Here is a 27,550-nt window from a genome sequence, read left to right as displayed (position 1 = left end):
GCGATACCGCTGAACTGAGACCGTAGCGGAGAAGCAGGAGGCTGAGGGGCCCTCGCAGGCGTACAGCTGCCGGGAGTCTGGCGTGGCGGGCGCAAAGTGGGCTAGAGCTGAGGATACCAACCCGAACTTCGAACTTAAGTAACCCTTCACCAGGGTGGAGAGGAGGAGCAGATGTGAAGGCATAGATGATGTCTGTTTTGAGCATATTAAATGTTAAGGTGACTGAGATGGTCCTATAATTATCCTGGGCTTAGAACTGCAATTTGGGCTAGAGACATAGATTTGATAGTTACCTCCGTAGAAAAGATTGTTGACTCAAGAGAGTACAGAGTAAGAAATAAACTGAACCCTTTGAAAAGGGGTGTAGCCAGTGAAGGCCAGTGAGCAGTTGTGGTCCTGCACGTTGGAGGAGAACCCAGAGGAGAATGAGGCCACGCTGAGGGGGGGGGGGGATGGCAGAGGGTAGGCTTCACGGGGGTTTGTGCAGTGAGGGCTGGCAATCAGGCAGCACCCAGATCGCAAACGGAGAACGAGAAATGAGCTCGAGGGAGCACGTGTCGTTTGCTGGTGGATAGGTGTGCTGACAGTGGCTTCAGGGGAAAAATGAGAGTTGTGGGAGGTTTTCTAGTCAGTTAATGTATATGAAAGTTACAGAAGTTTCAGTTCACGTATATGAAAGTTACAGAAGCTTGATACTAAGAATGGAGTAAACCGTACAAGGGAATAGAAACAATTTTAGAATTTTTTAGCCTTCTCTTCCTCTTCTTCCCCCACCCCCGCAAATACCCACCCTCCGTTTACCACTGGGGTAGATAGTTACCTAAAGGTTGAATGATTCGAATTCCCAGACATCAAATAGGCTTCACTTTTGAAGGATGGTAGTCTTACGTTACTCTAGCGTGGTAGCTCTCCAGTTTGTACATAAAAGTACTGTATGTGGCGCCGTCCCGTGCTGGCAGGGATGCAGAGGCACTGGACCACTCGTCCCCTGCTGCGGCTGAGACGGTGCAGCCGCCCCGGAGAGGAGTGTGGCAGTGTCTTGTAGGGTTGCACATGCAGCCACCATACAGCCCAGCACTTGCACAAGATTCTCAGGCATTTATCCCAGAGAAAGGAAAACTTACGTTTGTGCAAAAACCTGTCTGTTAGTACAGCTTTATTCGTAATAGTCCACAACTGGAAACAACCCAGATGTCCTTCAGCAAGGGAATGGTTCAACAGACTATAGTATATTCATACCATAGAGTACTGCTCAGCAATTAAATGGAACAAAATATTGATAGATGTAACAACTTGGTTGGATCCTCAAGGGCATTATGTTGAGTGGATAAAGCCAGTTTCTAAAGGTTACATGGTGTATTATTCCATTTATATGACATTCTTCAAATGCCAGCATTACAGAAATTAATAGATTCATGGTCACCAGGGGCTAGGGACTGGGCAGATGGGGTAGGGAGGTGGACATGTTTACTAAAGGGCAATAGGAGGGATCCTGTGGTGTATGCACGAACTTACACACATGATAAAAGTGCATAGAACTAAATACACACACACACAGATAAATGTGTGCGAGTAAAACTGGGGAAATGTAAATAAAAATTGATGGATTATAGCAACATCAATATCCTGGTTGTAATATTGTACTATAGTTTTTGCATGTTGTTACCTTTGGGAGAGACACTGGATCTCTCTGCATTAATTCTTGCAACTGCATGTGAATCTATAATTATCTCGAACTTTTTTAAAAACAAGAAACAGACCAAAAAATTACTGTATGAGTTGCATATGCACAACCATGTAAACTACTTTATGGGCATACTCAGTCTGGGGGGTCATTTTGAATCCCTGGTTTTTCACCTCACAAGTGAACACATGAGTGACTCTATTAGACCAGAGAAATTGAGATTCAGAGTCCTGGTGGAGGAACCAGCCTTAGAAAGGAGAGATGCGATTATATCTGAAGCTGAGGAGAGGTGAAAAGGAGTCCTGAAAATGCAGAGGAAATTGGCTTTGAGGGGGAAGTTGAGCCATTGGTACAGCAGTGTGAGTGACGATGAGGCCATCTAAGACAGACAGCAGCATGCTGGAGCGGGTGACTTTGGGAGGGCAGAGGAGGTTTGACACAGGTGTGCAGCCGAACGGGATGCAGCCGGGTGTGGTCGGCTACATAAGCAGCATGTCTTCTTCCCGCTCTCAGGGCTCTTAGACCTGGAGATCCTGGATTCTGTGCCCGGGCAAGGGTCCCCATGCCCTCGAACAAGGACTATGTTGTCAGGCCCAAGTGGAACGTGGAAATGGAGTCGTCCAGGGTAAGCAAGCAGGGGGACAGCAAGGTGGATCTGAAATGCAGATGACTGTCTTTTACTTTGTGTTTAATAACCCTTAACAGCTCTTAAGGTTTATCTGATTTGACGAGAGCTATTTTCTGGTCACTTATCTAGCCAGATCACTTATTGCTGATGAGGTTTACTTCGGACTTAAAGGCACATTATCAAGTTGGGAAGTTTCCTCTTATTAGTCCCTTTATTTCAACTGAATCTGGAAGCCTAGAGTGTTTTGGTACAGTCGTTTTTTTTTTTAAGAACCCTGAGAAACAAAACTCACCTGCTTCTGCAAGCTACCCCTCCCTTTCTATTCAGCTGTTTTAAGTAATTCTGTTGTGAGGTGTTTATTAGGGTAGACACTTCCTCTGCCATCACTGTAAATACTATTCGGTGATCCTTATTGCTTCTCAGTAATCTTTTTTTATTCTCCATTCAAACTACTCTTTCTAGCCTGGTATTCTTAAAAAGGGCCTAAGCCGATTGGAAAAGCATAAGAGGCGATTTGCAGAACAGAAGCGACTCAGCAGAGTGCACCGTGCTGTCAAGTTCAGCATTGAAGGCAACAGGATGCCCCTGTAGGCCTAGCCCTACCAGAGCGTGTCCGGGAGGTATCCCCAAGGAAGCATGCTCTGTGCATGGGCTTGAGTTGTCAGCAGCTAGAGTGAAAACAAGTGTGTGTGTGCTTTCTTAACCAGAAAAGGCCAGGACCACTTTCAGTTTATGAAATAATGACCGTAACAGGCACTTAGTGACATTCTAGTCCTCTTGAATATTGAGAAATTGATACGGGATTCCCTTCCTTTATCAGTACCCTAGAGACTAATAGGTAATTACCTCACGGCTAGGCATTTTGGTCTTTCTGACTGGTACCCTTTTTATTAAAAAGGTTTCTGTTAGGGCCTGGAATCCTAGTGGTCGCCCTTACAGGCGTGCAAATTGGTTAGTAACGTCTTGGTGAAAGGGAGGTGGCTTCTTTTCCTGTTGTCAGTGGCTCAGTAACTGCACTGAGGGCTCATTGCATAAAGCCTGACACTGAATATTTAGGAGATAAATTTAATTAGTACATATTCAGTTCATGGTCGGAAATGAAGAAGACTTGGAAACATTCATAAAGCCAGACTCACTGACCTGCTGTGCTCAGAGGTTAACGGTGGCGCCTTTGCGGCAGTGCCCTCTTGAGCATCTGTCTGAGTGTGTTGCCTTCCTTTTGTGACTCCTCCGTGACCCCTGCTTTGGCAGCTATTTCCACGGACACACGTACCTTCCTGCCATTTCACTTTGTTGTTAAGCTACTATCAAAACAAAACACACAGTCTTACTTAATGAGAATAAATAAAGGGTAGAAGAGCACTGGTTCAGTGCTAAGAATTTCTTCATCTCTACTTCCTTCCGTTTTTTCTTCCCACCCCCCCTTTTTTTGGCCACACCTCGGGGCTTCCGGGATCTCAGTTCCCTGACCAGGGATTGAACCCTGGGCCACGGCAGTGAAAAACATGAAATCCTAACCACTAGGCCACCAGGGAAGTCCCCTTCTTCCCTTTTTTCTTCTTTCTATTTCTGTGTCCCTTGATATCCCTCCTTCCCCCCCGACCACCCCTGTTTATCTTTACCTTTACTTTTCTCACTGTCTCTTCCATCCTTTTATTCCTCTCTTTCGTAACACATTTTCTTCCCCAGCACACTATTTTGAGAATCAAGAACTATAATAGGGCAGTGAAAAACGTAATAAAAAATCCTAGTGGCCAGTCTTGTTTGGAAGGGCATGTGCCTGTCTGCTGGTGTTGCTGGTTCTGATCCCACCCTCCCCGTAGCTGATGGGGAGGGGGGCAGAGGTGGCCCAGCCTGTTGCTAGAGCGAGAGGTGACCAGCGTGACGAGAGGGGAGTTCAAGCAGAGTTCTTCTCCATCCCCAGCACTCCCCAGATCAAAACGGGCTGGTATTTATCTTGGCCTGTGTCTGGCTTATAGAGCTCTGTCAAAAAAAGAAAAATAATAATAAGGCACGTTTTGGGGGCTGGTAGTCCCATGTTACATTTCAGTAAATTGTCCTTAAACCACCTGACACTGTTTCCCTGTTCAAGAAGATTCCTTACATATTCATTCAAGGCTTTCACATTGCACAGACACTAATGAGTGTTACTAGAAAACATGTTTCCCAAGAAGAAAATTGGAGTGAGTAAATGGCTTTCAAATGAAACTCTTTTTGTTTTAAATGTAATTTTTATTTTTGAAGTTACAAGAGTAAATATACTAGAGAATAAACCCCATTCCCAAAGTCCTGCTCTTCCTCTGTGTAAGTCATGACTGCTAACAATTTTGATGTGTTACATGTATTTTCAGTAATGCTTTAAACTTAGTTTTTTCTGCTTATAATTGTAGAAAATTTTGAGATTATAAAGAGGAAAAATCACTCACCACTCAAAAGCAATTTGATAAAATTTTTGCCTTGTTTTCTATTGATACTTTAATATAATTAAAATTATATTGTATAGAATTTTGATCACTTCTCATTAAACCACCTTATAGAGTTATCATTTGTAATGGCTGCATAATAGTCTATCATGTGACTATATAATTTGTTTATTCATTCCTCTATGGTTTCTGATTTTTCACTTCTAAATAATGCAGTAACCTGTGCTACATTGTATGTTTATATGCTAATTTTTTCCATGGAATGCTTTTAAAATAACATTAGAATGACACAAGCAGTGCATGTTTTTATATAAACTTTTAAATATGAAAAGCACAAATAAAATTAATGTCACTTGTAATCCCACCACACCTTAATATTAACATTTTGGGTTATTTCTTTCCTGTCCTTTATATATGTGTACATAAACATTATTACTGGTTTGGAGAGGCTTTTGTTGGAGGTGGTGGTGTTTTTTTGTTTTTGGTTTTTAACTTTTAAGCAAAATTGTGATCATACTCTTTTATACCTTGTTGGGTTTGTGTTTTACTTAACATGGTAAAATTCATTTGAGTTAACATTCTTCAGTGACTTAATATTGTGTTGTAATATGATTGTACCATATTTTTTTAAGCAAACCCATCTTGCTAATCTTTTAGGCTACTTTTGGTTTTTCACTGATAAAGCAGCGCAGCATACAGTTTTACTGTCCTAAGGAAGTGGTGTAGGGTTGACAAATCAAGAGAGGAGTCATTGAATTTGACAGGCTAGGTACTCAGTTCTGTGTGTTTTCAGGCTTGGGGTAACCAGGCATCTGCCAGATACAAGTCATACAAGCTGTAACTAGGAGTAGATCAGCGCAGCCTGGGCACGTCCCAGTTGCTGAGGCTAGAGGCTCAAAGTATTAGAGAAGGTCCTGGGAGTGGACAAGAAGTCCGGGCTGATGGGTAGGGCTGCTGGGAGTTGGGCAGTTGGCAGAGGTCTGAGCAGGTAAGGCTTCCACTGTGGACTGGTTGCAAGTACTAAAAAGCAGGGCACAGTGTCTGAAAGGAAGTCAGATATTTGGGACTGTCTAGAAATCTGGGGTATTGCATGCATAGGGTGATAGTCGCATAACTTTCTCATCTGATAATGAATTTTTATGCTCCCTCAGAGTACTAGTGCCCAGTATTAAAACTGATATAAAATAATATTTGGAATTGGGATGTATGTAGAAAATCTAGGATGGGTGATCAATGCAGCTCTTGTTCAAGAATGACTTAGAGGTCTTTGCTTATAACTGAGGTGGAAGACGAGTCCAGAGGTGAGATAAGGCTTGGGCAGGGGGGGGTCTCCCCAACTCAAAAGAACTTCACCACACTGGTACCGACCTTAGGGTGTCTCCTAGTCTCCACCTTATTTTAGCATTCTTTGAATTGAGCTTCACAGGTGATTCAGTAGTAAACATCTGGGGAGAAGAATTAGAAAATCCCATCTTTTTTAAACCACTTGACAGCCGTAAAGATTGGAATTGTTAGATTACTGTAGCCAGCAAGAAGAGTTTGCCCTGATATGACATAAATGGCAGACCTTTTCAACATTTCTAAAAGGTGTCAATTTCTTGGAGACCACACCTTTTCAAGACACAGTCTTTTCAAAATAGAAGAGAAATTACCTAACAAGCAAACCTTTAAACATAAAGGGCAAGCAGAAAGAGATGCAAGAAGTATAAGCCCCTTGGTTCAAGAGAATTAATTTACTTTTCTTTTTGTGTCAAACTAATTGATTGCAAAGTAGTAGTAATAGCAATAATAGCTGCTTTTACTTTGAGCGCCGATTGTTCGCTAGCCTCTGTGCTTGTATTTGTTATTATTATCTTATTCACCTCTCCCAGCAGTCCTGGAAGTAGTTCAGACAAGGGGCATCATTTGCACAGGGTTACAGAACCCTGACTAGTTTCTAATCGGAAACTAGAGTTCCAGCAAGCACCTAGCGGTTCTAACCTCATTCATTATGCTTCAGGCTTTTTCTCGATGACTTTCCTTGCCTTAGAAGATCATTATTTTTTATGCCAGCACTGTTTGAAGGTATATGTGTCAAGCGATCACCTCCACATTTGGTCTTTGAAAGGGAGAAGCATACAGTCAAGATGTGATCTGATGGAATTAGGGGGATCGTAGTTTCAGTTTTAACCCCCCTTTCTCTCTTCTAGCAAATTTCCGTGGACTAGAGGCAAAATTTGAAAGTAAGACACAGATAAGAACAAAATTATTCTCCATTGAGAGAGTTTAATATGCTTTTCTAACACTGCTGTGTATACTTGCTCTGTTGTTCCTGAGATCACCAAAGCTTATTCTGGCTATTCCAGAGCTGAGAGCTCTTCTGTCTGCTGACTTTCAGATAAAAGAAGATGAAAGACAAAACTAAGCGTATGTGTTTCAATAATTTGCTCTTTAATTTTTACCCCACTCTTAGTTTCAGGGGACCTCCAAGAAGGGTATCAGTCGACTGGATAAACAGATGAGAAAGTTCACAGACATCAGGAAAAAAAGCAGATCTGCACACGCAGTAAAAATCAGCATCGAGGGCAATAAAATGCCCTTGTGACTGCCTGGGAGGTTCCCTATCTCTGCTCTTAAGAAATGCGCGATGGACTCTTTGGCGAAAGATGATATTTTAAAAACTTTTTTAGTGTACTTGTAAATGATTCAGCTTGTATCAAATGTTGTCATAGGACTTGCATTTCTCTCAGTTATATTTAAAACCATTTGTTGTGCACTTTGTACAGAAGAATACTAGTCATACTTCTATCAACTTTACACAATAAAATTCCATTCTGGTTTTGGGGGGCTGTCTCTTCATTGTCTTCGAGGATGCATTCTCCATGGGGGTGAAAATTGGTTCTTGGTGAGTGCAGAAAACTTTTAGATATTACAGTGGTTTGTGGCCCTTCGGAGTTCAGCCTGCCTAACTGTGGTGTGGTTTGTCTGGTCGTTACCCTTGGTTCCTGACGATGAGCTTCTGCAACCCTTGGGATTCCTGGGTGCTAGGAATGTCTTTGTGATGCGAATGAGGTGGGTCATGAAAGGCCCCTGGATAGCTTTAGGATGGGGGCTGGTCACCAGAAAGGACCTACCACGTAATTAGAGGGTCAGGACTTTGGGCAGGCCTCATGGGCTGGGGGCTGGGGGGTGCTGGAGATTGACGTAGTCATGTTGCCCGGTGATGTAATCAGTCGTGTCTAAATAGGGAAGCCCAGCTAAAGACTCTGGACACTGAGGCTCTGATTGGTGAACACACTAATGTGCTGAAATGGTGATGGACCTTGATTCCACAGAGAAAGGGTGCAGAAGCTCTGTGTTTCCTCCCAGACCTCGCCTCACCCTGTGTGTGTCTTCATTTGGCTGGTACTCCTCATTTGAATCCTTTACAATAAAACTAATTTTAAGCACAGTGCTTTCCTGAGTTCTGAGTCATTTTAGCAAACTCTTGAATGTGAGGGGATTGTGGGAACCCCCAAATTAGTCAGAACGAGTAACGAGTCGGTCAGAAGTGGGGATGGACTCCACTGGCAGCCGTCATCTCCAGCGCGGGCAGCTCGTGGGGGACCGAGCCCTTCCACCTGTGCAGCCAGTGATGACTTCAGGTGGTCAGTGTCAGAACCGAATTGCAGTATCCCACTGGGGTTGAAACAAAATGCTGACAAAATCTTATTTCTTAGTATTTCTCTTGTTAGGGAAATTTTTAATTATTTGATTTAAATTAAATTCGTTTTCTCCTTGGGGGAGGTCCTACAATCTGAAAAAAAAGATTGAGAAATAACTGTCTTAGAGGAAGCATGGACATAATTAAAAATCACTGTAATTGCTGATAAGCAGCTGGGCAGTTGGGATAGAGAATAATGTTGCTTATGGCTATATTGTTCTATTTTTGTGATACTTTAAAGTCATTTTATTAGTCTCTGCAAACTTATTTATGAGAAGTCTCTTGTTAGTCAAGAAGACTAAATCCAAGAGTAAGTAATTGATTTTAATTATAGAAATCTTATGATACAAATTGGGGAAGGGTTATCTGGCAATGTTGATTTTCCAAAACACGTGAGAATCTTATTGGCGATAAAAGCCTTGGAACAACCAAAAGATCACGAAGTTTTTGCACTTTACTCATAAAAAAATGGAGATCTCTTTACCCTTACTTTCAACAAATTTAAAAGCAGAAATGTGATAGTTGTAAAAAGCAGGTACATAAAGATATCAGGTAATAGCTAACCACTAGATGGAGATGGAAAAACAACTATTTTCTGCAATGTCATTTTTGCTTTATATTAATACCCTCAAAAACACTCATGAGAACAAAACAAACAGCCATCTACTGAAACATGTTGATGACCCTGATCATTAAAAATTCTAAACAAGAAAAGTAAAATAGTACTTTTTTAAAAAGGCTTTAGAGTTATTAATACACCATTCTGGCATTTAATGGGGTAAGCTCCAGTCATCTGAAAATTTCACGTATGTAGGGTAAAACTCCTGATGGTGCCAGGTGTTAAAGTGATAATCATACCTGGGGAATTCAAAATGTTAAAAAATTGCTAGTTTCTTTATAAACTACCATTGCTGTGTGGTTCATTTTAAGTCTCAAAATTGGCCAAGAATAGTCTTTTTTTTTTAATTGGAAATACTTCCAATTTACACTAATGTTGCAAAAGTGGTAAACTCCCATATACCCTTCACCTGTATACACGAAGTGTTAACGTTTTGCCACATTTGCTGACAGCTTGCCTCTTGATCCCCAAATACTTATGCATATTTCTCCCCAAAACAAGGACCTTTAGTTTGTCCCAGTGTTGGTGCTGTTAACTTTGGCCACTTGGACGTAGTGATGCAGAATCACTTTTTTTTTTCAATTAAAAGAAAGTTTTAATTGTTGATTAATTGTAATTTTGGGAAACTTTTATGTGAATATGTAATGTACACATAAAATTTGCCATCTTAAAGGACAGTTTTTAAGTATCCCGTTAGTGGCAATACAAGCATTCCCTTTGTTGTGCAACAGTCGCCACCTTCCATCTCTGGAAATCTTTTCAGCTTGCAGAACTGAAGCTGTACCCATTGAACAGTAACTCATTCCCCTCTCCCCCAAGCCTGGCAAGCACCATTCTACTTTGTCTCCGATTTTGACTACTCTAGGTGTCTCATGTAAGTGGAATCATGACTGGATCATTCATTCAGTTAGCATAAATGTCAAGGTTCTCCTATGGTGTAGCATGTGAAAGAATTTCATTTTAAGGCTGAATAATATTGTCATGTATATACCACATTTTGTCTATCCATTCTGTTGATGGACACTTGGGTTGCTTCCACCTTCTGGCTATTGTGAATAATGCTGCCATGAATATGGGTATACAAATATTTCTTTGAAACTCTTCTTTAAATTCTTTCAAGTATATACCCAGAAGTGGAATTGCTGGATCGTATGGTAATTCTATTTTTTAATTTTTTTCTTTATTATAATTTTTTTTTATTTAATTTTTTTTGGGCTGCATCCGGTCTTAGTTGAGGCATGCAGGATCATTCGTTTCGGCATGGGCTCTTCGATGTGGTGCGTGCTTCTCTCTAGTTCTGGCGTGCAGGCTCCAGGGCGTGTGGGCTCTGTAGTTTGCAGCACGTGGGCTCTCTTGTTGAGGCGTGTGGGCTCAGTAGTTGTGGCGTGCAGGCTTAGTTGCCCCGTGGCATGTGGGATCTCCGTTCACTGACCAGAGATTGAACCTGAGTCCCCTGCATTGGAAGGCGGATTCTTTACTGCTGGACCACCAGGGAAGTCCCTGGTAATTCTATTTTTAATTTTTTTAAATGGCTGCACCATTTAACATTCTCACCAACAGTGCAAAAGAGTTCCAATTTGTCCACACCCTCACCAACACTTATTTTCTGGTTTTTTGATAGTAGCCATCCTAATGGATGTGAAATAGTATTGCATTGTGATTCTGATTTTCATTTCCCTAATAATTAGTGATATTGAGCATCATTTTGTATTCTTATTGGTGCTTTGGGTATCTTCTTTGAAGAAATATCTATTCAAATCCTTTGCCCAGTTTAAAGTAAGTTTTTCCTTGTTGGGTTGTCAGAGTGCTTTATGTATTCTGGATGACTCTTTATCAGGTATAAGATTTGCAAATTTTTTCCCATTCCTTGGGTTGTATTTTCAGCTCTGTTAATTGTACCCTCTGACACACAGTTGATTTAAATTTTGATGTAGTTCAGTTTATCTTTTTCCTCTTTGATTGCCTGTGCTTTTGTGGTATCCAAGAAATTTTGTCAAATCCAATGTCATGAAGCTTTTCTTTTTATTTTTTCCTTTTCCATGCAGTTTTAATTTCTCCCTTTTCCAACAACAGTGTTGTTGTTCGTTTTTTAAAATTTTTTTGGAGTATAGTTGAGTTACAGTGTTAGTTTCAGGTGTACAGCAAAGTGAATCAGTTATACATATATACACTTTTTTAGATTCTTTTCCCCTAAATGCCATTACAGAGTATTGAGTAGAGTTCCCTGTGCTATACAGTAGGTCCTTACTAGTTGTCTCTTTTATATATAGTAGTGTGTATATGTCCATCCCAATCTCCCAATTTATCCCTCCACCTCCCCTTACCCCCAGTAACCATAAGTTTGTTTTCTACATCTGTAACTCTTTCTGTTTTGTAGATAAGTTCATTTGTACCCTTTTTTTAGATTCCACATATAAGCAATATCATATGATATTTGTCTTTCTCTGTCTGACTTAACTTCACTCAGTATGACAACCTCTAGGTCCATCCATGTTGCTGCAAATGGTATTATTTCATTACTTTTTATGGCTAAGTAATATTCCATTGTATATATTTACTACATCTTCTTTATCCATTCATCTGTTGATGGACATTTAGGTTGCTTCCATGTCCTGGCTATTGTAAATAGTGCTGCAATGAACATCGGGGTGCATGCATCCTTTCGAATTATGGCTTTCTCTAGATATATGCCTGGGAGTGGGATTGCTGGATCATATGGTAGCTCTATTTTCAGTTTCTTAAGGAACCTCCATACTGTTCTCCATAATGGCTGTACCAATTTACATTCCCACCTACTGTGTAGGAGGGTTCCCTTTTCTCCACATCCTTTCCAACATTTATTGTTTGTAGATTTTTTTGATGATTCATGAAGTTTTTCTTATGTTTTCCTATAAGAGTTTTATCTCATATTTAGGTCTTTGATCCATTTTGAGTTAACTTGCATTTGATATAAGGTAAGCATACAACTTTTTTTTTTTTTTTACATGTGAATATCTAGTTTTCCCAACACCATTTGTTGAAAAGATTGTCCTCTCCCATTTAATGGTCTTGGCACCCTTATCAAAAATTATTTGACCATATATGTCTATTTCTGGACTCCATCAGTCTATGTTTGTCTTTGTGCCAGTATGATACTTCTTTGACTACTGTAGTTTAGTATTAAAATTTGAAATCAGAAAGTGTGGGTCCTCATACATCATTCTTTTTCAAGACTGTTTTTTCTATTTGGGATCATTTGAGATTTCATATGAATTTTAGGATGAATTACACTGTTTCTGCAGTAAACATCATTGAGATTTTGATAGGGTTTGTATTGGTTCGGTAGATCACTTTGGGTAGTACTGACATCTTAAGAATCTCCCAATCTATGAACACAGGATGTCTTTCCATATATTGTTTTCTTTAACTTCTTTCAGCAACATTTTATAGTTTTCGGTGCAGAAGTCTTTCACCTCCTTGGTTAAGTTTAGTCCTAAGTATTCTTTTTGATGCTATTGTAAATGGAATTTTCTTAGTTCCCTTTTAGGATTTTTCATTGTTAACATGCAGAAATGCAACAAATTTTTGTATATTAATTTTATATCGTTCAACTTTGCTGAATTTGTTTATTCTAACAGGTGTGTGTAGTTGTGTGAGTGTAGAATCTTTTGGCATGTCTGTATTTAAGAGCATGTCTGCAAACATTATTTTTCTTCTTCCTTTCCAGTTTGGTTGACTTATTTCTTTTTCTTGTGAAATTACTCTAGCTAGGACTTCCAGTACCATTTGATTAGAAGTCTCAAAAGTAGGCATCCTTAATTTTTCCTGATCTTAGAGGAAAAGCTTTCAGTCTTTCACCATTGAGTATGATGTGAGCTTGTCATGTATGGCCTTTATTATGTTGTTATAGTTTCCTTCTATTCAGTTTGTTGAATGTTTTTTATCATGAAAAGATGTTGAATTTTGTCAAATGCTTTTTCTCCATCAATTGAGATGGTCATGTGGTTTTTGCCCTTTATTCTGTTAATGTGATGTGTTACACTGATTGATTTTTGTGTTTTGAACCATACTTGGATTCCAAGAATAAATCCCTCATGGACTTCCCTGCTGGTGCAGTGGTTAAGAATCTGCCTGATGATGCAGGGGACACGGGTTTGAGCCCTGGTCCAGGAAGATCCCACATGCCGTGGAGCAACTAAGCCCATGCGCCACAACTACTGAAGCCTGCTCGCCTAGAGCCCGTGCTCTGCAACAAGAGAAGCCACTGCAATGAGAAGCCTGTGCACCGCAAGGAAGAGTAGCCACGGCTCACCGAAACTAGACAAAAGCCCACGCGCAGCAACGAAGATCCAACACAGCCAAAAATAAAATAAATTTATTTTTAAAAAAAGAATAAATCCCTCTTGGTCATGGTGCATAATTCTTTTATGTGCTATTGAATTTGTTGGCTAAAATTTTTTTGAGGATTTTTAAAAAAACATTTCCTAGAAGAAAAAGCCATGATTTTGTTGTTGTCAACAGCATTAATCACAGAGTGACTAAAATTTTTGTTCACCTCTACTCTCTATTAATATTACTTGAATATTCTCTTGCTTTTGCAGTTAAAAGCATTGAACACCTATGATACCTAATGAATGTGTATTCTTGCTTATATGCTATAGTCATATGATTCCTAGGCTCTGGCACTGATCTTACTGTTCACTGATATTTCTTACTCAACAGATGGCCTAAAAATCACTCTAATAGCAACTTGTATTTTAACTTTAATTTGGCAAAGTTATTTTTCTAGCTACTCTGGTAGTGTGGCCTAATTCAACTTCTTAATTTGGTAATACGCGATCCTATTATATATAGCAAGAGAATTATCATAACATTGACTCTTCCCCTTCTCTACTGGTAGGAATAAAGGGTTAATAATTAACCAAATATCTGTAATGAAACAATTCAGAATTTTAAAGGCAATCTCTAATTACTCTGTTCTAACATTTGGTACAAGTTCTTTATTTTTGAAAATGTGGTAATATGTACAGTTTATCCACATATAAAGTTATGTCTTAACTAAAGTGAAAGTTAAGAGATAATTTAGTATCTATACAACTTTTATTGCTAAGAGCTTTTTTTCTTAGTCATAATACATTTTTGAAAATAATTCACAAGTTTCGAGAGTTTCATGTGAGTCCATTATAGCATGAGAAATAGATTGTATTTTTAGTTCAATAAATTTTATTTTCCTAGGGTTTGAAAATAAAAGACTATCAGCTTATACAGAAATTCAGTTTAACAAACATTTATGTTTAGATCATGATACTTAATGATGTAAGGAATCTCAAGGTGTAGAAAGTATGATCCCAGCTTCGAGAAGTTTATAATCTAGGAAATAATTAGAAATGCCTCACTCTAATGATAATAATAATAAGCATCAGTTGGAGATTGTTAGTTTGAACAACCTCACAGTCACCTGATACATAATCATCTTTGTCATATCAAAATTCAAAAAGTCATTCTGAAGAGGACCTTCACTGAGTTACATGTGAATAATATAGGCCTACAGGTTTATTTACTTTATTGTAAGACATGGACACAAGAGGATTTTTTCCCCCCTGTGTTGAGGATGTTTCCACCTATCTCGTTCAATATCCTCATTTAATTTTCCTTGTAACAATTCTTTTAAACGTGGATCTTTTAAAGAATTGATATACTTCCTTATACTGAATTGTGACAATTTTGAAAGCCAGTATCTTTTATTTTGCAGGAGGGGGTGTGAATTACTAGAATTAAAGTTATTTTTAAATAACCTTTTAATATTTTAGACTGAAGTAGTAGGTTTTTGTTTTGTTTTTATTGAGATATAATTGACATACATTATATTAGTTTCAGGTGTACAACATAATGATTCAATATTTGTATATATTGTAAAATGGTCACTGCAGTGAGTCTAGGTAACATCCATCACCATACATAGTTGAGAATTTTTTTCTTGCGATGAGAACTTACCAGATCTACTCTCTTAGCAACTTTCAAATATGCACTACAGTGTTATTAACTATAGTTGCTATGCTGTACATTGCATCCCCATGACTTATTTATAACTGGAAGTTTGTATCGTTTGACTCCTCTCACCCACTTCACCCATAACCCCACCCCCCGTTCGCTGAGAATTTTTGAGTCAGTATTCATCAGGGATAATTGGTCTGTAGTTTTCTTGTCTTGTACTGTCTTTCTCTGGTTTTGGCCTCAGAGTTTGGAGTTTGGAAGTGTTCCCTCCTCTTCCATTTTCTTTTGGAATAATTTGAGGAGGTTTGATGTTAATTCTTTTCATATTTGATAGAATTCACCAGTGAAGCCATCTTGTCCTGGACTTTTCTTTGGTGGGAGGTTTTTGATTACTGTTTCAATCTCCTTACTAGTTTTTTTTTTCTTTTCTTTTCTTTTTTTTTTTGACTGCACCACATGGTACGTGGGATCTCAGTTCCCCAACCAGGAATTGAACGCATGCCCCCTGCATTGGAAGCACGGAGTCCAAACCACTGGACCTCTGGGGAAGTCCCTTATTCTCCTTACTAGTTATAGATCTATTCATATTTCTGTTTCTTCATGATTCTGTTTTGGTACATTGTGTTTCTAGAAATTTGTCCATTTTATCTATGTTACCCTATTTGTTGACATGCAGTTCATAGTACTCCTTTATAATTCTTTTTATTTCTGTAAAATTGGTGGTAATATCCCTTCCTTGATAGCTGATTTTAGTTATTAGAGTCATCTCTTTTTCTTAGTCAATCTAGCTAAAGTTAAATTTTGCTGATCTTTTCAATGAACCAAGTCTTTGTTTTGCTTTTTTTTTTTCTATATTTTGTTTCTCTCTGCTCTAATCTTTATTATTTTCTTGCTTTTGCTCTGAGTTTAGTTTGTTGTTATTTTTCTCGTTTTTTAAGGTGCAAAGTTAGGGTGTTGATTTCAGTTTTTTAAATATAACAATGAACAATTATAGATTTATCTCTTAGCATTACTTTTGCTGCATCCCGTAAGTTTGGGTATGTTGTATTTTCATTTTCATTTATTTCAAGACATTGTCTAATTCCCATTGTGATTTCTTTGAGCCATCAGATGTACTGTGTAAATTCCATATATTTGTGGATCTTCCTGTTTTCTTTTGCCATTGATTTCTCTAGTTTCTTCCGTCGTGATCAGAAAAGATACTTTGTATGGTTTCAATCCTTTAAAATTTAGTAGGAGTTGTTTGTGGCCTTACATCTGGTCTATCCCAGAGAATATTCCATGTGCACTTGAGAATAATGTATATTCTGCTGTGGTTGAGTGACACATTCTGCATATGTCTGCTAGGTCTAATTGGTGTCTACAGTGTTATTCAAGGCCTCTATTTCCTTACTGATCTACTGTCTTGCTGTTCTATCCATTATTGAAAGAGGGTATTGAAGTTTTCTTCTATTTTTGTAAATCTGTCTATTTCTCCCTTTAATTCTGTCAGTGTTTGCTTTACATATTTAAGAGCTCTGATGTTTGCTATATATATGTGTGTGTTTATATGTTATATCTTCTTGGTGAATTGACCTTTTTATCATTATATAATGTCCTTCTTTGTCCCTTATAACAGATTTTGACTTAAAAGTCTACTTTGCATATGAAGCGTATGAAGGTTCCCTTTTCTCCATATCCTCACCAACACTTGTTATTTGTTGTGTTTTTGTTAATAGCTCTACTGACAGGTGTGAAGAGATGATAGCTCATTGTGGCTTTGATTTTCATGTCCCTGATGATTGAGGATCTTCTCTGTTGGCCATCATTATGTTTTCTTTGGAAAAATGTCTATTCACGTCTTCTGCCTATTTTTTAATCACATTTTTTTCTATTGAGTTGTATGAGCTCTTTACATATTTTGGATATTAACCTCTTATCAGATATATGATATGAAAATATTTTCTCCTAATCAATAAGTTGTCTTCTCACTTTGTTGATTGTTTCCTTTTCTGCTCAAAAGCTTTTTAGTTTGATATAGTTTCATTTGTTTATTTTAGCTTTTGTTTCCCTTGCCTGAGGAGACATATCCAAAAAAATATTTCTAAGGCCTATGTCAAAGAGTGTTCTGCCTATGTTTTCATCTAGGAGTTTTATGGTTTTGGGTCTTACATTTAAGTCTTTAATCCATTTTGAATTTACTTTTATGCATGGTGTGAAAGAGTAGTCCAGTTTGATTCTTTTGCATGTAGCTGTCCATTTTTCCCAACACCATTTACTAAAGAAGCTGTCATTTCCTCATTGTACATTCTTGCCTCCTCTGCTGTAGATTAATTGCCCATATACATGTGAGTTCACTTTGGGCTTTCTATTCAGTTCTGTTGATCTGTGTGTCTGGTTTTATGCCAGTACCATTCTGTTTCGATTACTGTAGCTTTGTATTGTAGTTTGAAATCAGGGAGTGTAATACCTCCAGCTTTGTTCTTTCTCAAGATTGTTTTGGCTATTTGGGGTCTTTTGTGTTTCCATATGAATTTTGGAATTATTCTAGTTCTGTGAAAAACATCATGGGTATTTTAATAAGGTGTGCATTGAATCTGTAGATTGCCTTGGGCAATATGGTCATTTTAATAACATTAATTCTTCTGATTAATGAACGTGATACATCTTTCCATCTGTGTCATCTTCAATTTCTTTCATCACTGTCTTATAGTTTTCTGAGTACAGGTCTTTTACTTCCTTAGTTAGATTTATTCCTATGTATTTTATTCTTTTCAATGTGATTATAAATAGGATGTTTTATTAATTTCTCTTTCTGATTGTTGTTAGTGTATAGAAGTGCAACAGATTTTTGTATATTAACTTTGTATCCTGCAACTTTACCAAATTCATTGATGAGCTTTAGTAGTTTTTTGGTGGCGTCTTGAGGGTTTTCTCTGTATAGTGTCGTGTCATCTGCAAACATTGACAGTTTTACTTCTTCCTTTCCAATTTGGATTCTTTTTATTTCTTTTTCTTGTCTAACTGCTGTGGCTAGGACTTCCAATACCATGTTAAATAAAAGTGGCGAGACTGGGCATCCTTGTCTTGTTCCTGATCTTAGAGGAAATGATTTCAGCTTTTCACTATTGAATATGATGTTAGCTGTGGGCTTATCATACGGCCTTTATTATGTTGAGGTATATTCCCTCTATACCCACTTTTGGAGACTTTATCATAAATGGATATTGAATTTTGTCAGAAGTTTTTTCTGCATTGAGATGATCCTATTTTTATTCTTCAATTTGTTAATGTGGTGTATTGCATTGATTTGCAGATATTGAACCATCCTCACATCCCTGGGATATATCCCGCTTGATTATGGTATATGATCCTTTTAATGTATTGTTGAATTTGGTTTGCTAATATTTTGTTGAGGAATTTTACACCCATGTTCACCACTGGCATATAATTGTTCATAGTAATTTCTTATGTTCTTTTGTATTTCTGTGGTGACAGTTGTAACTTCTCCTTTTTCATTTCTGATTTTATTGATTTTGGCTCTCTCTCCTTTTTATTCTTAATGAGTCCAGCTAAAGACTTCTCAATTTTGTTATTTTTTTCAAAAAACCAGCTCTTAGTTTCATTAATCTTTTCTAGTATTTTTTTAGTTTCTTATTTTATTTATATCTGCTCTGATTTTTATGATTTCTTTCTTTCTACTAACTTTGGGTTTTGTTTGTTCTTCTCTTTCTAGTTCCTTTAGGTGTAAGGTTAGGTTGTTTATTTGAGATATTTTTGTTTCTTGAGGACAAGGCTTGTACAGCTATAAACTTCCCTCTTAGAACCACTTTTACTGTATCCTATAAATGTTGGGTCATTTTGTTTTCATTTTCATTTGTCTCCAGGTATTTTTTGACTCCCTCATTGATTTCTTTAGTGCTCCATTGGTTGTTTAGTAGCATACTGTTTAGCCTCCACGTGTATGTGATTTTTGCAGTTTTTTTCTTATAGCTGATTTCTAGTCTAATAGCATTGTGGTTGGAAAAGATGCTTTGTATGATTTCAGTGTTCTTAAATTTACTGAGAATTGTTTAATGGCCTGGCATGTGACCTATCCTGGAGAATGTTCTATGTGTACTTGAAAAGAATATATTCTGCTGCTTTTAGATGGAATGTTTTATATATATATATATATTTTTTTTTCCATCTGGAATAATGTGTTATTTAAGGCCAATGTTTCCTTATTGATTTTCTGTCTGGATGATCTGTCCATTGATGTAAGTGTGGCTTTTTTTTTTTTTTTCTTGGTCATGCCATGCAGTTTGCAGGATGTCAGTTCCCTGACTAGGGATTGAACACAGGCCATGGCAATGAAAGCCCAGAATCCTAACCACTAGTTCCCTACCAGGGAACTCCCATAAGTGGAGTTTTAAAGTCCCCTTACGTTATTGTGTTACTGTCAATTTCTCCCTTTGTGTTAATATTTGCTTTATGTGTTCAGATGCTCCTATGTTGGGTGCATATATATTTGCAATTGTTATATCTTCTTCTTGGATTGACCCCTTGAGCATTACATAATGTCCTTCTTTTCATCTTGTTACAGTTTTTGTCTTAAAGTCTATTTTGTCTGATATAAGTATCGCTACCCCAACTTTCTTTTTGTTTTCATTTACATGGAATACCTTTTTCCATCCTCCTATTTTCAATCTGTGTGTGTCTTTAGCTCTGAAGTGAGTCTCTTATAGGCAGCATACATGTAGCTTTTGTTTTTGTATTCATTCAGCCACTCTATGTCTTTTGATTGGAGCATTTAGTCCATTTACATTTAAAGTAATTATTGATAGGTATGTATATATTGCCATTTTGTAAATTGTTTTGAGGTTATTTTTGTAGTTCTTTTTTGTTGTTTTCTTCTTTTGTTCTCTTCCCTTGTGATTTGATGACTATCTTTAGTGTTATGTTTGAATTCCTTTCTTCTTCCTGTATGTGTATCTATTATAGATTTTTGGTTTGTGGTTACTGGGAGGTTTATATATAGCAATCTCTATATATATATGTGATTAAGTTGCTGATCTCTTAAGTTCAAATGCATTTTAACAACCCTGCATTTTTACTCCCTACCATGTTTACTGTTTTTGACATCATATTTTACACATGCTTTGTCTGTGTATCCCTTAACTACTTATTGTGGATATAAATGCTTTTACTCCTTTTGTATTTGAACCTTCCTATTAGCTTTATACATGGTTGATTTACTGCATTTACTGTATATTTGCCTTTATCAATGAGCTTTTTCCTTTCATAATTTTCATGTTTCTATTTGTGGCCTTTTCTTTTTCACTTAGAGAAGTCCCTTTAACATTTTTTGTAAAGCTGGTTTGGTGGTGCTGAACTCTTATTTTTTGCTTGTCTTTAAAGCTTTTGGTGTCTCCATCAAATCTGAATGAAAGCCTTGCTGGTACATTATTCTTAGTTGTAGGTCTTCCCTTTTCATCACTTTATCATGCCACTCCCTTCTGGCCTGCAGAGTTTCTGCTGAAATGTCAGCTGATAGCCTTATGGGAGTTCCCTTATATGTAACTTATTGCTTTTCCCTTGCTACGTTTAATATTCTCTCTCTATCTTTAATTTTTCCCATTTTAATGGCAATGTGTCTTTGAGTGCTCCTCTCTGGGTTGATCCTGTTTGGAAGTCTGGATGTCTCTTTCCTTTCCCAGGTAAGTTGGCTGTGTCCACTTCACTTAGTTCTTCTTCTGGCGTTTTATCCTGTTCCTTCATTTGGAATATATTCCTCTGTTGCCTCATTTTGTCTACTTTGCTGATTTTACCTCTATGTATTTGGTAGGTTGGTTACATTTTCTGACCTTGGAGAAGTGGCCTTTTGTAGGAGATGTCCTATGAGTCCCAGCAGCACACTCCTCTCTGGTCACCAGGGCTATATGCTGTCGGGGTGCCCCCATTTGGGCAGTATGCATCCTTTTGTTGTGGCAGGCTGACTACGGTAGGTGGTCTGGTAGGTGTGGTTAGCCACCATCCGGTTGGTCTCCAGGTCCTGCCTTGTGCAGATGCTGCTGGCCACTGGTGGGCAGGGCTGGGTCATGATGCTGCTGAATACAGGGCCCCTGGGGTTCCTAGGGCTAGTGCTGGCCCACTGGTGGGCAGAGGTAGATTCTGGAGTGTCCTTTGAGTTTGGAGGAAGAGTGATTTATTTGTAGTTCTTGTCTTTGTTGTATGCTCTTTGAGCAAGAAGTTATAACTTTTGGCTAGACGTAGTCTAGAAATAGAGAGGGTTCCCCCGGACCAGTTCTGTGTGAGACTGGCAGAGGTCAGTAAGCACTGGTCTTTTGAGGAGCTTACATGGTAGTTGACTAATGTAGTTATGTGTAGCCATTCCAAGCTGGCCTCTTCTGAAACCCATGTCAGGAAGAAGTAGGACCAAGTCAAAGAGTCTGTGAGTCCCCAGGGGTCATGGACCAGGTCCATGTGGTTGTCTCCAGTTTGCTGAGCTAAACCAACACACAGCGCTTCACATTTTGACATTTATTGTACTTACTTCTATGAGATGGTGTTGTCCCTGTTTTGTGAAGAAAATGATGCCAAGGGAACAAGATGCCACCTACCTGGTGAATGGCAGAGCCAGAATTCAAGCTCAGGCCTTCTGATTCCAGATCCTATGTGCTTTCCTGGCCACCTGATCAATTGGATCTTTTCCACATGGAGTATGTGATAGCTTTTATTGTTCAGACTTTTCATCCCTTGGCTTTTATTTTCTGATCATTCCTAATGATTGCTATTCTGTTTTTACTGATGAAGTCAGAGAGAAAACCATGAGGTGGATAAAGCCATTTAAGTGTTTCTTGAGAAATAATATTGTTCAATATGAAATTTTAAAATGAATCAAATACAGTAGAGTTTCAGCATAATCATATTAAACTTAGAGGTGAATTCAGAATGAATTTGCTCTCATATCAACCAATTTTCTTTTTAAAGCAGAAAAGCAAAACTTTGTAAGTCAATCCCATAGCATAGGTGGTCTTATAAGGACCATCCTGTACATTTCTCTACTGAAAGGGAGAGGAACTAAATCCAGCCTTGTGCCTACTATGTGTTGGGTTAATTTTTTAATTAACTATAAGAAGTCATCATTACCTTTTATTTTTTATTTTCTAAATTATATCAGTTCCAGGTGTACAGCATTATTGTTCAACATCTGTATACACTACAGAGTGATCACCATCTATCATTACCTTTTATATAAGTGAGAAAATGTGTTCACAATGAAATGACAGCCCAAAGTCACACAGTAAATAGCAAGCCATCCAAAGATCTGAAGTCAATTCTGCCTCCAAAGCTTTTGGTTATGCTCTGGTGTTTTCTGGAGGAAATGCTAGGATTTAAATATATGCTTGGAGTTTTTGTGCCGAGTCTGTAGTTGCTCTTGGACCTTGTTAAACTTATGCCATCTGAAATGAACACCTGTGTCCATTCTCTCCCAGGTCTTGCTGTTACTGCTCAGTGCAATCACACCTTGAATAATAAATGGAGACCTCAGGACACTGACAAAACTAAATCCTAATGAAGAGCCTCAGTGGGTCACAGCCACGTAGGAGCTGAGATTCAGCCAAACTGGTAAATGGTTTGATGACAACCTTCTTCAGACATCATATTCATTGATTTTCGTTAGGGCTAAGGATCTGGGGGGAAAGTTTTGAACTTTGTCCACTACTGGGTTTGATTATTGATTGGATTAATGGGCTGGAGTGGCCCAGACAGAGGCCCACTTGCAGGGATTATGGGAACCCTGAGAGAAAAGGATTCACCATAAGAGAAGAATCAGGTGACAGAGCAAGCCCGTCTTTCCCAAGAAGATGGAATGTTGGAGGGAAAGTGTAGTTCCAGGTGTGTATGTCCTGACCCAGTCAATCTGGAGATACACCACCCTGAGAAGGCGTATACTTATTCCAAAATTGAGCACTTGCCATTGCTCAAAATATTTAACAAACCACAATGTCATCTTCAGAGTCCCCTGAGTGTCCATAATGGTAAGAAACTGTTCTTTCAAGAAAAGCAGGCTTGGAACAAGAATGATAAGTTATTCAGAGCCAAGTCTGCTAATTGAGGCAGCTGAATCAAGATAATTATCTTTGGGGTCAAAAACCATGTGTTCTTGTACCCATGAGGGTGCACCTGGAGGAGGCCTTCCCGCCATGCTGCAGGAGTCATCGCAGCCTCCGGTGGCAGAGCTTCATTCTCTACCCACTCACCCCTGTATGTTTTTTACATTATTATTTGTTTAATTGGAAAGTAAAAGCTGCCCATGGTTAAAAAAGAAACAGTTAACAGTGCAAAGGATGCGAGTGCAAATCTCCCTACCACACACAGGCAATCACGTTTCCACTCTCTTATGTGAGCATATGTGGTTCTAAATGGTCCCTTCTAAGAGAGGAAATGAGGGCCCGGCATCCACACTGTTGTCACCTTTCTCTCCCACTCACCACGCTCCTAATGGAGCTCTCCTGCGGGTAAGACTGTTAGCACTTCGCTCCACAGAGAGGCACAGATAATCAAGAAACGCCCAAGGCAGGCCTTTGGGACTCCCCAGATTCTTAAACACCACCATAGCAGGGAATTGCCACTGCTCTGTACCCTGAAATTTTTCTTCTCCAGCTCTCTCACATCAGATCATTTTCTGTTCACGTCTACAGCCAGCACTAATAGTTGGACTTCTTTTGGAAGAAGGGAGAGACAGAGGGAGGAAAGGTGGGGGAGAGAGATGAGAGAGAAGAAAAATGGGGGGGAGCAGAAAGAGGAGAGGGGAAGGGGGGGACAGGACCTTTCACTCATGGCTATCGGGTTGTTATGAGTTGAACTGTGCCCCCTTCAAATTCATATGTTGAAGGTCTAACCCCCAGTACCTCAGAATGTGACCTTATTTGGAAATAGGGTCATTGTAGATGTAATTAGTTGAGTTAGGATGAGGCCCTATGGAAGTAGGTGGGTCCCTAATCCAGTCTGACTGGTATCCTTATAAAAAGGGAAATTTGGAAACAGACACACGGGGAGAACACCATGTCAAGAGGAAGACAGAAATCAGGGCGATGCTTCTACAAGCCAAGGAGTGCCAGAGATTGCCAGCAAAGCATCAAAAACCAGGTGAGAGGCGTGAATAGAACCAGCCCTGCTGACACCTTGATTTTGGACTTCTGGCCTCCAGGACTGTGAGAGAATAAATGTCTGTTGTTTAAGTCACTCAGTCTGCGGTCCTTTGTTAGGGCAGCCCTAGCCAACTAATGCTCCAGTCAAAGGCAAGCTGTTGGCACTCCAACCTCCCACATCAGTCAAGGAAGCGCAACAGTGAGGAGGAAAGTTTGGGTTCTGGTGCCAGCATGCTCCTCACTTCCAGTGTTTGCCGGCCCTGTCTACTGAACCCCCCCCATAAATCTTCCACTTTTCAGTGGGGACCTACGCAGTAACGAGAGCCAGATAAACTAAAGGAGGCTGTCACTTGGGCTCTCCCACTAGCGCCCTGAGGGCAAGACTTAAAATTAGAAGTTGCAGCCACCTCAAAGTTTGCTTCCTGGAGCCTCTGTGCCAAAAGGACAGGTAAATGCTTCACGATGGACTTTTGAAGACGTTCCTCTATCTCTTCTAGCATTTAATGTTGCTAAAGAGAAATTTGCTTATGCCTTTGAAGATGACCTTTAAAAAAAAAATCTCTCTAGAAGCTTTCCAGTGTCTATCTTTGATCTGAACGTTCACAAGAGTGTGTATAGGCGTGGGTCTTTTTCTACTCACTTTCTTGGCACTTGATGGGTTCTTTTAATTTGAAGACTTACCTCCTCAGTTCTGGGGCATTTTTTTCTATTCTTCAATAATTTGTACTCTTTCATTTTTTTCTATTCTCTTTTTCTGGTATGCCGTTTAATCAGATGCTGGACACCTATATTTATGTGTTTTTTCTCCTTGTGTTATTTATGTATGAATATTTATTTTGTATTTTGAGTTGTAATCCGATACTTCTTTATTTATTTTGTTGTTCAGATGGATCCAGGTTTGGCCACTGGGAACTCTTTCAGTTGGCTCCTATGTCTCTTTGACATAGCCCCATCTGTGTGTGTGTGTGTCTGTGTGTGTGTTTTGAGTGATTCCTTCCTTTCTGGCACTATAAAATACTCCAGGCTCATCTTGTATATTTTCTGCCTCAGTCCTAGAATCAGACATTTCTCTGGGGATCCCTGGTTCCTTTTATTGGAGAATGGTATCGGAAACCACGATCTGGGCACTAGTCATGCTTGTTGCTTCTGGGGTGTTGCTGCATCTAGGCCCTCCCAGCAAGAGCTGAGACAGAGCAAGGATATAAATGTGTGTATACCACCCCATGTATATAACCATATCTCTAAATATTTCTCTGTGTAACCACCTGTATCTGTGTTAAGCTAAACATGAATTCGTACTGATGTTTTCAACTCGAATCTATTACCTTATGGATTATTCTAGCCTCCTTCCCTTCCTTATCTGTAAGCTGCCACTCCCACAGTGAGAATCCTGGCTTCCACCCTCTGCCATCAGAATTGCTAACCCGTACACCTAAGAGAAGCAACTTCATCAACTCAAGTTCAGTTGTTATATGCAGTTATTTTTCCCTTTAGTCTTACAAACTCCACTCATTTCCAGGGTTACTTAGGTCAGCACCTTTACCCCAATCCCCTTAAGTGAGATTGTTCTGTGTATTTGTGATACATGAGATTTTTTTTTTTTTTTGTCACAATCTGAATTTCATTGTAGGATTTCCCCAAACTTCTAAATGATTTTTTAAATTTGCATATATTAAGGTTCACTTTTTATACTGAAATTCTATGGGTCTTGACAAATGAATAATATCATGTATCCATCATTACAGTATATAGAGTAGTTTCACAGCCCCGCCCCCCCCCAAAAAACCTTCTGTTTCACCCATTCAACCTCTTTTTTCCCCCTAAACCCTTGGCAACCACTGACTTTTTACTGTCTCTACAGGTTTACCTTTTCCAGAATATCATACGGTTGGACTCATACAGTAAGTACCATTTTCAGACAGGCTTATTTCAATTAGCACTATGCATTTAAGGTTCATCCTTGTCTTTCGATGGCTTGATAGCTCGTTTGAAAAATAATAATATTCCATTTATGCACATAGCACAATTTGTTTATCTGTTCAGCTATTGAAGGACATCTTTGCTATTTATGCTTTTTGGCAATTACCAAAAAGGCTGCTATAAACATATCCGTGTAGGTTTTGTTTGGAAATAAGTTTTCAAATTAGTCGGCTAAATATCTAGGCACACAATTGCTGGATCATGTGTTGAGGCTACGTTTAGCAGTGTAAGAACGGTCAATCTGTCTTCCAAAGTGGCTGTAGTATTTTGCTTTCCCACCAGCAATGACTAAAATTTCCCGTTGCTCCACAATCTTGACAGCATTTAGTGTGGTCAGTGCTTTGGATTCCAGCTACTCTAACAGGCTTGTAGTGGTGTCTCCTTGTTTTAATTTGAAATTCCCTAGTGGCATATGATGTTGAGCATCTTTTCATATGCTTATTTGCCACCTGTTCTTCCTCTTTGGTGAGTTGTCTGTTTAGATCTTTTGCCCATTTTAAAATTGGGTCTCTGATTTTCTTATTACATTTTTTCTTGTTTAAGGATATAATTTTCAAAAATAAATCTCTTTAAGGAAATTAAATTTTTCTTTTAAAGTTTTCTTTTGTTTCCTGAATTTCTCTCTTTCCTCTGGAGTCAGTTTTTCTATTTCTTTATTTGAGTTTTTTTACTTTCACATCAAGGGTTTTCTTCAAATATCCAGTGAGTCTTTGTTTGTATTTTTTCCTTTAAATATTCTTTTGTGGAAAATAAATAACACATACCAAAAAAGAAAATATGAAACAGAAATGTTAAGCTGAATGAATTTTTATCCAGATGAAGAAACCGAACATTGCCAGTATTACGCGAGAAGCCTTCTGTATGCCTCTGTCTATCAGAATTCTCTAACTTCCTGGCTCCCTCCCCAACCAGCTTATCACTATTCTGACTCATCGTAATCATTTCCTTTTTTAAAAAAGTAGTTTTTACACCAGGTAGATATGCACCTATAAATACCGTGGTTGAGTATTCAATCATCTTTTAAAATGTGAGAATAAGGTAATGTTTTAAAATACAGGAGGGACTTCCCTGGTGGTCCAGTGGTTAAGAACCTGCCTTCCAATGCAGGGGACGTGGGCTTGATCCCTGGTCAGGGAACTAAGAGCCCACTTGCCACGCGGCAACTAAGCCCACGTGCCACAACTACTGAGCACACAGGCCACAACTAGAGAGGCTGCATGCTGCAACTACAGAGCCCATGCACCACAACTACAGAGCCCACACACTCTGGAGCCCACATGCCACAACTAGACAGAAGCCCACGCACCACAACGAGGAGCCCGCATGCCACAGCAGAGGATCCTGCATGCCACAATGAAGATCCCATGTACCACAACTAAGACTCCACACAGCCAAAAATAAAATACAATAAATAAATATTTTAAAAACAAACAAGCAAACAAACA

The 27,550-nt window shown here is 38.8% G+C and overlaps 1 protein-coding gene across 8 annotated transcripts in view; it reads left to right on the top strand.

Moving 5' to 3' along the window:
* Window positions 1-23,732, top strand: part of IWS1 (interacts with SUPT6H, CTD assembly factor 1) — a 63,491-nt gene extending 39,759 nt beyond the window's left edge. For 4 of the 8 annotated variants that reach the window (XM_082396632.1, XM_082396630.1, XM_082396628.1 and 1 more), the window contains exons 13-14: window positions 2,198-2,309; window positions 7,188-7,559. In XM_082396632.1, the coding sequence (XP_082252758.1) occupies window positions 2,198-2,309; window positions 7,188-7,319 (244 nt within the window). In that variant the 3' untranslated portion in view covers window positions 7,320-7,559. Of the gene's footprint in view, window positions 1-2,197; window positions 2,310-2,774; window positions 2,933-7,187; window positions 7,560-22,466 lie in introns of those variants that run through there. The other 4 variants (XM_082396631.1, XM_082396629.1, XM_082396633.1 and 1 more) reach the window with 3 other exon arrangements.
* The last annotated feature ends 3,818 nt before the right edge of the window (window positions 23,733-27,550 follow it).

The sequence above is a fragment of the Balaenoptera borealis genome (genome assembly GCF_965194805.1).
Source record: "Balaenoptera borealis genome assembly, chromosome: 6".
Lineage (NCBI taxonomy): Eukaryota > Metazoa > Chordata > Mammalia > Artiodactyla > Balaenopteridae > Balaenoptera > Balaenoptera borealis.
This window is presented reverse-complemented; position numbering and strand designations above follow the sequence as displayed.